This window comes from Pongo pygmaeus, chromosome 6 (assembly GCF_028885625.2).
Source record: "Pongo pygmaeus isolate AG05252 chromosome 6, NHGRI_mPonPyg2-v2.0_pri, whole genome shotgun sequence".
NCBI classification, from domain to species: domain Eukaryota; kingdom Metazoa; phylum Chordata; class Mammalia; order Primates; family Hominidae; genus Pongo; species Pongo pygmaeus.
The window spans coordinates 105764944-105779004 of record NC_072379.2 but is presented as its reverse complement, the minus strand read 5'-3'; the positions used below and the strand labels follow the sequence as shown (position 1 = coordinate 105779004).

Here is a 14061-nt window from a genome sequence, read left to right as displayed (position 1 = left end):
GTTAATAACAACTACTTGAAGGCTTTACTTTTGTTCTTTATTTGCTTTTAGCCTAGTAATTAGATGAACTTTATAAGGAGCATTTGCTGAGTCCGGTGGATGTCAGACTCATAGACCAATGAACTGGGGGTCAAATGGGAGCTGAAGGGTAGATCAGCCTGTGAGCATGTGGGCATGTGGGGGTGGAGGCGTGTGGGCGTCTCAAGGCTGAATAGAGTGGTTAAGCAGTGGAGGGCTCCTTCAGTAGCCAGTCTAGGAAAAATGCTATTCTACAGGGAGAATGATTCTCCCACCAAATCACCTATTTCAGTATTGAACAGTGTGAAATAACTTCTGTTTTTCTCGTCTAGACCTCTGCTCTTCCAGGCAAGTGAACATGTAGCCAATAGTCCTGCATTGGGGGATGTGATTCCGTTCAGCATCATTATTCAGTTTTTGTTCACGAGAGCACCCGCTGAGCTGAAATCTCCTTTCCAGGTAATAAATGAAGTCAAGCCAGAACCCTTTTGTGACTCTTCCCATTACCTTTGTGAATCCTGAGCCCCTACTCACTGAATGATTCCTGGCCCTCTGCTGCTTTGTTTAGTTGCTGATGTCTATCTTTGACAGTGAATAGATACTAGAAAAGGAAAACTCCCACTGCTGAGTGTCTTCTTTCTCAGCAGTGCAAAAAATTACCTGATGCATCCAGAATTTACCTTTAATAATGACACAAGTAATTTGTGTTCATAAAGAATTTTTGATGGCAGCCCCATTTTCTTTGCTGACCCAGCATCAATTGGCAAATCTAGAAGGCTCCTTGGTAGTCAGGAAGGTGCACCAAGGCCTGTGCCCCCTTCATACTTCCCTTAGGCAGGTTTTGGGGCAGTTTCACCTTGGGACTACTTGAGAGTGCTTTTCGAACCAGCACTTGCTGCCATTTACTAAAGAATGCGTATGCACTCTCTCTAATTGTGTTTCAACCCTGCAGAGGGCAGAGTGGTCCCACGCACGCTTCTCTCAGTGGCTGGATGACCATCCATCTGAAAAGGACAAGCTCCTCCTCATCAGGTAAAGCCAGGTGCTCCAGGGGCACCCATCTGGGCTGGAAGCCCAAGGAGGGTGGGGATGCAGGAGGGGATGAAGGAGCAGTGCCTGGGGGCATGGACATGTGACGGCACCTTCCGGTGGCAGGCCACCTCACTGCCTAGGCACAGGTGCTGGAGCAACCAGCAGTTGGAAATGTTGGCCACAGCATCTTTTGCTTTCTTTCATTCCAAACCTTCATATCCCTGATGTGCAATCCTGTCTCCCATGCAACCCTAAGGACCATGCATTTGTACCTTTGAAAATCATCATCTGCTATGAAAAGTTTTGCCCTAGCTCCGCATCTTTTACTTCATTTTCGTGTGCTGCAGTTACTGAATTGGTGGAACACAGATGTGAGTGAACTTTTAAAAATACCCAAGTGTGAAACAGTTCTGAGGAGGAAACAAGAACAACCCAGCAGCCACTCGGATACCATGGCCCTCCAGTAGTGCCCCATGAATGCGTTCACATACATATGCATGTGCTCTTGCCCACACACGTGCACACACCCCCATGTACCCCAACCATGCCCAGGGTGGGTTGCTTTAACTGTCATACATGGCTTATTAAGCAACACTCTTCCCTGCAACTGCTCTCACCATCACCAGAGACCTCTCAGCCACCAAACATTCCCATTCTTACCTTACCACTTTGTAGCTTTAGCTAGAGTTGACCAGCATTTCCTTCTGTAAACTCATAAACTGGAACTTAGCACATTTTTATTGATGCTGAGCTCACATTTTATCAGCATGGTAGGCCCTGGGCCAGGAACCGAGGATACGAAGTAAGCCGAGATACGGCCCTGTCCTCTCAGAGCTTGCATTACACCACAGCCATCTGTTTCTGTTCTAACTTCTCTGGCCATTTTTTTTTTTTTTCTGTGTCATTTGCTGAATTATCTTCTTCTAGCCATTCCTTAAATGCTATCATTTCCCATATTTTGTTCTTCTCATCCTGCCTCTGCCTTGGTTCCCAGGTGAGCTTGTCCAGACCCGTGCCTCTAATGCCCCTTCTATACTTAAGAGCCCTCAGATCTGTGACTGCCTATTGATGGGGCCTTGGCCCAGTAAACTTGCTATCACATGTCACCACCCACAGAAATCTCAACCCCAAAATGGTCAAAATAATTCTAATCTTTTCTCTCAAATCTTCTCATTCTCTTATACTCCCTGTCTTGGTTGGGAGGTCACAATCACCTAACTAGCCAAGCCGGAAAACCTTTACATCATCATTCAACTCCTCTGTCATCCTTATTCCTCAAACCCACTCTGTTGCGTCTCTGAAATAGCTCTTGAAGTCATTCTCACCTCTCCCAGGGGATCCCAATTCTGTTGGTCTGGGCCCACTGCACCCAGTGGGCCTCCGTGTCAGGTGATGAGTTGAGTTCCCTAAAGCCAGAGTGGGGCTGACATGATGAGGTGGTTCTAAATCACATGTGCACACAAGAATCATTTACACAGCTTGGAAAATTCCTAGTGCCCAGGTCTCTCACCCTTGCCTACCTTAGAATCTCTGGGGTAGGCCTGCTATCAGGATTTCTCTATAGCTCCCCAAGAAGGTCCAGGGTGCAGCCAAGGGCGTGCACCCCTACTACAGTGGGTCATATTTCAGTTAGGATGAAAGACTGCTGAGGAAGCTATGACAGGTCAGTAGGAAACATCAGCCTGTCAGCTTTGTTTCCAGAAGTGACCCTGAGCCCTCAAGCTTGGTGCCCACATCCTACATGAGCCACTGGCCCTCTGGGCGTATGTGTGGATAAAGATTAGCTCGGACCCTGCTCTTTTTCCTTGCTTATCTGTTACTCAGCTATGAACATCTGACACAGAAATGGGAGAGGTTACCAGCCCCAGTGAATGTTCCTGGTAAAATCTGCCCTCAGGAAAGGCTTTGAATTTGGGTGAGGAGTTTGGGCCTGGGCTAACACAGGGATTTGCAGTGTCTCTGTCGATTATTTTTCCTGAGTCCCAAAGATTCACTCAGCTGCAACACACTCGGTAATCTTAAAAAGAGGATTCAGTTAATTGAACACGTTCATTTTTCTCATCTTAACAAGTTGGTCATTTTTGTCGTCTTAACAAGTTGGAATGAGTTCATCCAAAACAGTTGTCCTGCTGTGGGTACATCACAAATCTGTTTTCTTTTGCTTCTCTTTAAAAATGTCTCCTGAGTGATTTCATCAGCAGTGCTGTTGCTAAGCCTATATTTAGCAACTGAAAATCATGCTCAGAAATACTGTCATGCTTTTTTAAAAAGGCATATCTATCCCTCCACACATGGCTGATTCCAGAACCTTCATGCCCTTAGCAAAAAATTGAGCTGTCCTTCAGGGATTCAAAAAAATACTGTACTCCTGCTGCACCCCAGGCTCTTGGCAAGGAGGGGACTTTTGTCCTAGAGAATGTTCTTTCTTATGTATTATTGCAAAACAATTTTGTTCTTGCATACTGAAGCATCACTGGATGAATTTCTTTCCCCTGTAGACAAACTGAGGGTGAGTATTGCTCTTTAAATGTCAGTAAATTTGTTTTAGCTTCTGGGGCAAACCTGGTTGTATACTCATTCTGTTCCTCCCAGCGTAATATGTTAGGTTGTCATAAAATAGGGCAAATTGAGGATAATGTAACTACTGCTGCTGAATAAATGGGAAATAGTGAACCATCCTGCCTTCCTGTTTTCTTCTGACACCAGATGCTTTCTGGAGCTTAAATGAATACTAGTCAAGTTCATTTGAAAATCAGAGTAATGACTTACTCATGGGACCAAGTGGTGTAAATGGGGGCAGTTGTATGTGTTCAGCCTGCATCAGGCAGGTGCTCCAGACACATGTGCTCCCTCAGATGCAGAGGCAGCCGGCTGGCTCCTGCCTGTGGGTAAGTGTTGAATGTGTTTTCAATAAAGATAAGAGTCTTTGATGGAAATATTTCTCAAGCTCTGTAACAGTGGTGGGGTTAACAGTGGTGGGGTTGGCCTCAAATCCATTTACTCTGGATATTTGCCGTGGAGAGCAACTCTTCTTCTTATGGCCCTCTTTGAGTAGGAGTACACTTCTGTGGTGTCAAAAATGTTCACAGACCTTATTAGCCTAGTGGTACTTTTATCTACACCATCAGAGAATGCTTGGTGCCATGTGCATCCTTGGATCCCTTGCTCTCTTGCCATGGTCCAGGGTCCACATTCTGGAAGCCATTCCCTCGGCTCCTCTGTATTTCTGCAGAACTCCCAAGATCTCCATTGATGGAGGGAAATGTTTCTCCTCCTGGTACCCCTGTGTCACTAGCTACCTATCAGTTCTGTGAATGGAGTGCCTGAAATAGGACCAAGAGGGAGGATGGAACCAGGAAAAAGCCTGGGCTTAACTGCTTATTGAGGCATGTAGTGTATCTTTAAGTCATTTATGCATTTCAGTACTTACTAATCACATTGAATATTTAAATGCCTGACAAAAATCAATGTTGTTTTCCATGAAAACCTCCACTTGGCTAGTTTTTGTCATGTTGAACAGTGTTGCCATGTTACCACAAACCATTCCTCTACTAATCGTGTTTTTTTTCCCAATAAGGATAACCTCAATAATCTACTTATTTTGGTTACAAACCAGAATTAAGACTGTTACATAACGCTTGGCCTGACTTCCAAGAAAGCTAATGTTTTGCTTAAGCAAATGAAGTAATTTAATAAGTACTCAAAAATCTTGCTCTAATTTCATGTGGGAGGGCAGCTTAATCTTTTTTTCCCCATACTTCTGATGGTGTTTTTGATGACTACCCAAAAATCTAACCAAACTCATTTCTGATCTTTCTTCTACATATTGTGTAACTTATGTGATGTCTTATCCTTTTAAATGCCAACGAAACGAAGTTGATTTTTGTCCATCAAATATATCTAATCCATTCACTATGAAATGATTATAATTCCTGTGAATTTAAACACTTATACACTGATACATACACTTCGGTGTCTTAAAGACAGATGAGCCCTTGGGGATTTCTTTACTGTATATGATTCTGTAGGGACTACATTTGGGGAGTGGAGACAATTTCCCAGGATGGCATACCAACTAGAAGCATATTACTAAAAGAAGCAAGTTTTTTTTTATAGACAAATATCTCCATTCAGGGTCAGCTGTGGTTGAACTAAGGCATCTCACAAAACATTGTTCTCTAAGAGCACTAAATTCCATCTTGCATGCCAGTTGAGAGTCGTATGTTAGCTGGGACTTGAAACTGGGTATGTGAGCTGAGTAATGGTATGAACTTCCATGTTATTTAAAACAGCTACACTTCTTCTGGCTCACGCCTGTAATCCCAGCACTTTGGAAAACGAGGCGGGTGGATCACGAGGTCAAGAGATCGAGACCATCCTGGCCAATACGGTGAAACCCCGTCTCCACTAAAAATACAAAAAAATTAGCCAGGTGCACTGGCGGGCGCCTGTAGTCCCAGCTACTCAGGAGACTGAGGCAGGAGAATGGCATGAACCCGGGAGGCGGATCTTGCAGTGAGCCGAGATCGCGGCACTGCACTCCAGCCTGGGCGACAGAGCAAGGCTCCGTCTCAAAAAAACAAACAAAAAAGCAGCTACACTTCTTCAGTAAGGGCTTGCCCATCCCCCTACGTACCTGATTTAAAGTACTCCTGCCCTGACCAGAGCATGGAGCCAGCCTTCGGGGATTCCAAAATGCCGGATCCTACTAAGTCAAGGCTGTTGATATAGAAGTTAGATCGTTTCACAAACCTGTGTGACTCCAAGATGGTTTCCATTCTTTCCTGCTGCCTGGAGTTTTAAGAAAGGCTTTCCTTAAAAGGGAGCATTGAAGCCGAGTCCTAAGAGATAAAGAGCTGCGCAAGAAAGCAAGCAAGGAAGGGTATTCTAAGGATAAGGAAGATAATGTGCAAGGGGCTAAGAGAATGTGGCTCTTTAAATGAAACATTCAGCATGGCCAAAGATAAACAGGCCCTTTGGCACCCCCTACTTTGTTAGGCAGATACAGCTTTATTTCATAATAATGTATGAACAAACACCCTTAATCTTTCCCTAGGTGGGCAGCCAGGTTGGGCCATACAAATGGGGCAAATATGCTTTGCACATTACTTGGTAACATAAAAATGGCAACTAATGATTTGAGGGTCTTTTTAGGCCACATAAAGCTATCTAAAACCCAGCAGTAGCACAGAAAGGGCTGGGAGCAGCTTGATGATGAAGCTGTTATTCAGTTGGGTTGAGTCTAGGCACTGACTAGAGCATGGAACCAGCCTTCAGGGATTCCAAAATGCTGGATTCTGCTAAGTCAAGGCTGTTGATAGAGAAGTCAGACCTTTGCAGATTTCCTATAAAGAATAGGGCATGGGAAGTGCTGTAATACTTCAGGGGGAGAGCTCTTGCTATAATACGGAAGACTGACCAGAACAGGGGAGAAACAGCAGTAGGATGCTCACCACCTTAAGAGGCTACAGCAATCATTAGGGCCCAAGATAGCAAGGGTTCAAAGTGAAGTGAAGGGGAGAGGAGGGACTGGATGTGGAAATGTGTGTAGCAAATTAATAGGATTTGGTCATTGTTTCAGTGTAGGAGGGGAAAAGAACTTAGAGACCTTAAGTTGATGGTGCCCTTTGTTGAAATAAGGGAAGGCGGGCAGAATGCTGCCCCAATTTTTTGACAAGTGAGTTTGAGGGCCACCTGGAAGCAAGTCAGATAAAACCGTCCAGAGGACAGGAAGAAGCAGAGATCAGGAGGGGGAGGTCGAGGGCTGGAACTTAAGAGATTTGAAATTTACGTATGACAGTGGCTTATGGGATGAAGGGCACTACAAACTGATCAGTGATAGCCAGACTCTGGGGAAGTGTTTTCCCCACAATTTAATGAAAAATCTTGAACGAACCCAATTAGATTAGTATTTTCAGTATTTGAGAGCAAAAAGAAAACCACTTAAGTGCTATCGTATGTGAGCTGAGTAAGGGTGTTAACTTACATCTTTATACAAATGCTCCAATCTCAAACTGAAATTTTGAAGAAAATATAATTATGACAAAAATGTATTTGTGTACCTGATACTTAAATAGACCAATAATTAAAAATTAATCTCGTAACCATTCTTTTTAGCTTCACTTAAACAGATGATCTGGTTCAGGGACTAACGAACTTTTTCTGTGAAAGAAGGGCCAGATATATTTCAGACTTTGCAGGCCACATGGTCTCTGCCTCAACTATTCAACTCTGCCATTGTGTGAAAGCAGCCACAGACAATATATAAATGAACAAGCATCAGGCTAGATTCAGCCTACAGGCAGTTTGCTAACCCCCAACCTAAACCATGAGATCACAATCATAAGTAATGGAATGGTACCACATCCCCTTGATTAAGTTCAGACTGCTTCCCGATCATGTATTTTGCCATTACAGCCCAAGAGCACTTATTCTAGTTGTTGGTTGTTCATAGTTCATCAAATAACAGGAATATAATGCATCTACTGGTGTTACCGAATGTGCCAAAGGGCCCCATCCCCTTGTACTCTTGAGGGTGCCTTTCAGAGGCGCAGGATGCCCCTCATGAGCTCTGGGAGTAGGCACAAATGCCCATTCTGTTGCAGGTGTCTTCAGTAGGGAAGCAGGGAAAAGGGAAATTGAGAACATATTTACACAGCCAGAGGACTCTGAGTATATGACTAGACCACTAAGAACAATGCAGACTGAAAACATGGTTATAGTTTTTCACACTAAATGTAGTAACCATAGTAACACTACCAGTAAATGAGTGAAGGCTGTTGGTCACTTGGCTTGTGAAACTGAGCATTAACAGTTCCAGAAATGAGCTTATTAATAATTTTTATATATTGGTATCCCCTAATCTATGTGATTTATGTAATATTTTGACATTGTTTTCATTTTGGTTTTCAGGGGAGCCCTGGAAGCTTACGTTCAATCAGTGAGAAGTAGAGAAGGCAAAGAATTTGCACCAGTTTATCCCATAATGGTTCAGCTGCTTCAAAAGGCTATGTCTGCTCTTCAGTAATGATATGAAATCTTTGTTCATCTCCACTTTGTGCTAACCCATTCATAGTTGGCAGTTAAACACATACTCCAAAAGACAGCTACTATCTACTATTTTAAGAATGTAATTGATTGTTCTGTATTTCCTATCGACGTTTATTTACCTCTTTAGCACTTACTTATACGTTAGCATAAAAATGTTGCGTCATCACCACCTTTTAATTCCATGGACCTGATTTTTCCAGAAAGATGTTTTCCTCTTTCAGATTTTTGTACAAGGCTAAAATTTCTTTCCCATCCATAACCAAGTCCTCCTATGGGTACATAAACCCAAAGTCCCCACTTCTTTTAAAGGGATATGATCAAGTTATATAACATGTACCCCGCTTTCCCCAACCCTGCCTTCTTCACTAAATAAGCATGTAGCTCAGTGGTTTCCAAATTTGGCTGCACATTTGTATCACCAGGGGATTTTTTTAAAATCCTGATGCCCAACTTGCACTCCATATTAATTAACATGTCTAGGAGTGGGAGCCTGACACCAGTATTTAAAAAAAAAAAATTCCCAAAATGATTTCCATAGACAACAAAGTTGAGGAACCACTGGCACATCCCAAGCTAAGATAGATACAAGGTTAAATGGCCTTGTTTAAGTGTGTCATACTGGATCTTTAAATAAAGCAAGGCTTTTGTTACACTTTGTCATGTTATTAAAAGCAGACCTTTGGGCTGTTTAACCTTGTAACAAAGATGCCACATGAAAAATAAAAATTTTTATTCTATAGCAATTCTCTATAAATAGTAGATAATCTAAGTCCTTATTTTCTGATGGCTCTTGTGCAACTATTAACATTTTTGTTTTTAATAATTTTTAAAATCCCATCAGCAGCCTCCTAATTAGCGGTGTTTGTTAGGAATTTGCCTTATGTTTTCCATCTCCTGAACCTGTTATTCTGAGAACTCATAAATAAAATTCAGCCAAGATTAATCAGTAGACGTCAGAGATAAGCAACTTTTTTTTCCATTTATTTGAAATAATATACAAGAATATAGTGTGCAAAATTTAGGGGCAACATCAGGAAGAAGTGTAATGAACTGAAATCAATTTTACAGCTGTGATTCCTAACCAGAAACACCACTTGGTAAGTAACATGAAAAGCCATGATTGTAGCTCAGAGCAAAAGCAGCTGTATTGCCAATGTATTTGCTCTAATTTTAGATAGTTGGAGGAAAATTAAAGTGCAAGTGTTGCACTGCAGTAAGTGCAAAGTCTGCCCCCACCATAAAGATTATGATGACAAAATATATTTAAGATACATGGCTGAGGAGATACAGAACACGAAGTTAAAAAATACAATGGTGTTGACTGTTTGTTTGTTAATAGCACCATTACAGTGACTATATCCCAATGCTATTAACTAACTTTACCTTGGCCTGGGCTAGGTCTCCATTGGAAATAACGGATGGCTGCTGCCACCTGGTGCATCAACTCAGCATGCCATGGTAACTGCAGCAGGTGGCTCTTAGGCTGGGACACCAACACCAGCCACCTGCCACATGTTCTGGTAGCCTCTTGGCACTGACCAGACTAGGAGCGCCTATGTTTGGCACAGATGCTGAGCCATGTGGTGGTTACTTGAGGAAAGGCCGACTCCCAGCTTCTGCTTCATTCCATCATGTGTACAATACAGATTAATAAGCAGTAAGGAGCCAATGTATAAACAGCAGTTACATATTTTTTAAATTCCCCTTTCGTACAATTTAAAATAAAACATGTATACACTTCTCCTCTCTTTCTACTGTACTTTAGCACCACAGGATATCAATTTTCAAGCCTATATTACCTGATAGACATATATGAAGTTTGGAAGAAAAATAAGGCAATTTGGTTTAAAATGTTGATAGTTTTAGCTTAATGCTCTAATGGAGAAAGCAAATCCTCACTCATATTATTAAATCATTTCAAGACTCAATGCTATCAGTATCTTATGGTCACACGAATTGAGGACAAATGGTGAGACCTTGATCTTCTTAAGTCTTTCCATCAAGAGTCAATGTATATGCAAATATAGACTTAAGAACATAAGCATCCTGGTTTAATGTTGTTGTGAGCCCTGTGGAAATAAAATTAAACTCAATGAATGTTTACAAATCAATACATAGTAATCCTATATATGAAAGCTAAGATGTATAAGATGTTTATAAATTTACTATTAGAAAATACTGCTTTCTTAAAGGTGATTTTAAAAAGCTAGCTGATATCTGATGACTCAAGCATCCAGAAAATGTATGCAATGATAAGACACTGAGTCAGGATGAACAGAAAAGGGATACAGGAAAAGTCCAAACACATGAAATTCTAAATTAACCAAGAACTTCCAAAACTCAGTTCAACCACCCTCTCATCTGACTACTGACCACTATTTTTAAAGAAATTGTTGAAAAATGTAAACAGATGTGACCTGCATTTTACTAAGAAACAGGCACATGTACACAATGAATTTAAAATATCTTTGGCCAGCCCTCCTACTATAAAACTATTGGTATCTTCCCTTCATTTTTTAATGATACTTCAAATTGACCCCACTGTATCACATGCAATTTTTTTGCAATTAATCTAAAAATGCTGAACCTAAAAGATGCTAGTTTAGTAATGGAAAAGTTTTATAAGAAACAAGTCTATCCAAGATAGCTTATCATACAGACTTGTTTGCCACCATTCCTGGGCCTATTTCTTCTCCTCCTTGAAAATTTTCAATCTATAAATTCTGTGCCAATGGCACAAGCCCCCATGAATGGCAGCTAACATACCCGCACACCTCCAGCCTTATTGGTCCCTCACCAATTAAGGAAAAAAAGCTGTTGAGACATACCAAAAATTATTAGAGACATTTTCTACTGTGATATTAATGGATTAATAATGCTTATCTTTCAACCCAACTAGAAACACTGCATTCCAAAATTATTTTTCCAACTCAATGTTTAGAACAAACATTCTTTTTAAAGTTTGCCTGAGATTTCGACTTGCCATGCTAAGAGAGTAAATGACACTTGAGGAAAGGCAGTCTTTATATGATGATGTGATAACATTATTAGGTTTTGAAGTATAAAAATGCTAGAGATAGCATCAACACAACCTCTTAAAGGTTGTAACAACTGCTCCAACATGCCAGTACACCTACACGGATAAGGCAAGATAATTTTAAACACTATTTATTGAAACATACTGAATTGGTTCTTTTCCTCTTCCAACAGTCAGGATTTAAACGTTTCTGTTCTTCAGCCAAAGCCTTTGCTTCTAATGTGTACATTCTTCTCTCTTCATTCTTCATTTTCTTCCACCTGTCACCAAGGATCACACTTATGGCTCTGTAAAATAAATATTTACACAATGCTGAAGGCACACATTTTTCATAAATCTCATGTCAAGTGCTGCTACTTCAGGAGAAAAATGTGAAGTTAAAAAAGATGAAAATCTTGTCTATCATGATAGAGATGGGAAAAGGTCAAGGCCATAATGCTCATTTCCAGTAAAATCCCGCATCAAATAATCCATTGTTCCGTATCAGCAGCATGATGTATTCAACTTGTACTAAAAGCTAATCTTACTATTTGTGCCCGTAACCTATCAAATAGTTTTGATAAAGGTCTTTTTTCATTCACACAATCATAGTGAAAGTGTAGAATTAACTATGCGTATCTTACTATTTCTCTCTTAACAGAAAACCAAATAAACCTTTAGACAGTATTTTTTATTACTTGAGAAAACTGGATAAACTCAAAATGGTAAGAAGTTAAACTGATAGACTACATCATGACAAATATCAGAAGCTATTTTCTCCTGTTTGTTACTCTGCTATGAAACCTACTAAAACAGTCTCACCTAGGGCACACAGATGTAAACCACCTTCCTTCTATGAAGAGCTTTTAGCCATTCACTTCATGACACCCATGTAAAACATAAGGTCCTGGAAATTTTGCACAAAGCACATCAAGTGATTTTTATACTGACTGATATGGAAGCCAAAGCAACAGGCATTTGTGCCTTCGAACAGTAAACCACAGACGCTCTCCTACAAGTGTATTTGTCTTTTTATCCAATAAGTTAATGCAGTTAAAACATTGTGCTGCATTTTCCTTTATTATAAACCAATTTTTGGGCTGGACGTTGTGACTCATGCCTGTAATCCCAGCACTTTTGGAGGCCAAGGCGGGCCAGGTGTGATGTACTATTTGCCAGGTGTGATGGCACATGCCTGCAATCACAGCTACTGGGGAGGCTGAGGCACTAGAATCGCTTGAACCCGGGCGGCAGAGGTTGCAGTGAGCTGAGATCCCGCCACTGTACTCCAGCCTGGGGAACAGAATGAGACTCTGTCTCAAAAATAAATAATAAAACGAAAACCAATTTTTATATTCCATTTGCAGAACTCATTAAAAAGAAAAAAAACTTTTAGTCTTGGGTTAAAGGTACCATATAATGGTTGACACATTTAAACAAATCAATAAATACTCACACCATCTCAGTCATCCACAGTAGGAAAGAATATGAGATGTTTTTGAAGGGGGTGGCACTTGGGAAACATTTATTATTTTAAGCTAAAAGATGACAGGTAATGAAATGCATACAATGCTATAGACTATACTCTGTATTCCCCAACAAATGTAAAATATACACATCTAAAGATTATTTCTGCAGTGAATGTTACATCCAGATGGACATTTATAGCAACTTAAAATGAGCTACATGTCTCTGACCTATTCTAGTCTCCATTCCCTCAGAATTTGCCTCCAAATGAGAATTTCTTTATTCACGGAATTAAGGCAGCTTTATTAGAGACAGGAAAAAATCCAATTTCAAAATTATGATTTATCCCATTCAGTTTAGAGATAGGTGACATCTGATGGCCCTCAATGTTAGATGATTACCAGTATATCACATGGGAGCAATGCTAAAATGTAAAGAAAATATCAGATTTGGCTGGGCACGGTGGCTCACATGTCATCCCAGCACTTTGGGAGGCAGAGGTGGGCAGATCACCTGAGGTCAGGAGTTCCGAGACCAGCCTAGCCAACAAGGTAAAACCCCATCTCTACTAAAACTACAAAAAATTAGCCAGGTGTGGTGGTGCATGCCTGTAGTTCAAGCTGCTGAGGAGGCTGAGGCAGGAGAATCACTTGAACCTGGGAGGCAGCAGTTGCAATGAGCCGAGATCACACCACTGGCACTACAGCCTGCGTGACAGAGCAAGATTCCATCTCAAAAAAAAAAAAAATAAAGATTTTTGAGCAATAAAGGGTATAACCTGATTTAGAGATCCTATAAAAAGATCAGAAAAAACAAAACATGTAAGGATAAAATGAGATTTACACTCCTTAGGATAGTCCAGTTCCCCAGAATTGGAAATAAATACAGAATGCATCCCAGCTGACATTCTCAATTACTGGTGGGGAAGAGACTTACAGGGACGCGAATCCTGTTTCTAGATGTCAAAGGATATGTTTAATAATTAAATACCAGAAATGTACAAAAAGAGAAATGCAGCATGTACCTGTCACTAAATCTAAGGCCAGTCATTTTCTCAGGAAAAACAAAAATTGAGCAAGGGGAAAGGTACAAATTATTCTTAAAATGTCTTTAAAGCCTAAAAGTCAGTCACAGAGAAGTAGACTTCCAAACTAACTTCTTTTAAAAAACACAGTTAAACCCACTCTTTTTACTGAAGAAATGGATTACAACTTAGATTAATTGCCAAAAGTCACACAAATGACTGACAGATCCAAGAGTTAAAAAATTTCAATAGTATTAAAAAGGCTCTTAGCGCTGGGCCAGTGGCTCATGCCTGTAATCCCAGCATTTTGGGAGGCCAAGGTGAGTGGATCACTTGAGCTCAGGAGTTTGAGACCAGCCTGGCCAACATAGTGAAACCCCGTCTACTAAATATGCAAAAAATTAGCTGGGTGTAGTGGTGCATGCCCGTAATCCCAGCTACTCGGGTGGCTGAG

The 14061-nt window shown here is 40.9% G+C and overlaps 2 protein-coding genes across 16 annotated transcripts in view; one reads left to right on the top strand and one right to left on the bottom strand.

Annotated features, from left to right (window-relative positions):
* Nucleotides 1–9049, top strand: part of COG5 (component of oligomeric golgi complex 5) — a 377356-nt gene extending 368307 nt beyond the window's left edge. The window contains exons 20-22 of the mRNA XM_054494192.2: nt 351–477; nt 971–1050; nt 7963–9049. Coding sequence (XP_054350167.1) covers nt 351–477; nt 971–1050; nt 7963–8077 — 322 coding nt within the window. The 3' untranslated portion in view covers nt 8078–9049. The remainder of the gene's footprint in view (nt 1–350; nt 478–970; nt 1051–7962) is intronic.
* A 16-nt stretch (nt 9050–9065) lies between these two features.
* The window catches only part of HBP1 (HMG-box transcription factor 1), a 36704-nt gene continuing 31708 nt past the window's right edge, over nt 9066–14061 (bottom strand). For all 15 annotated transcript variants that reach the window (XM_054494206.2, XM_054494201.2, XM_063667697.1 and 12 more), the window contains 2 exons: nt 11283–11424; nt 9066–10169 (listed from right to left, as the gene is read on the bottom strand). In XM_054494206.2, coding sequence (XP_054350181.1) covers nt 10152–10169; nt 11283–11424 — 160 coding nt within the window. In that variant the 3' untranslated portion in view covers nt 9066–10151. The remainder of the gene's footprint in view (nt 10170–11282; nt 11425–14061) is intronic.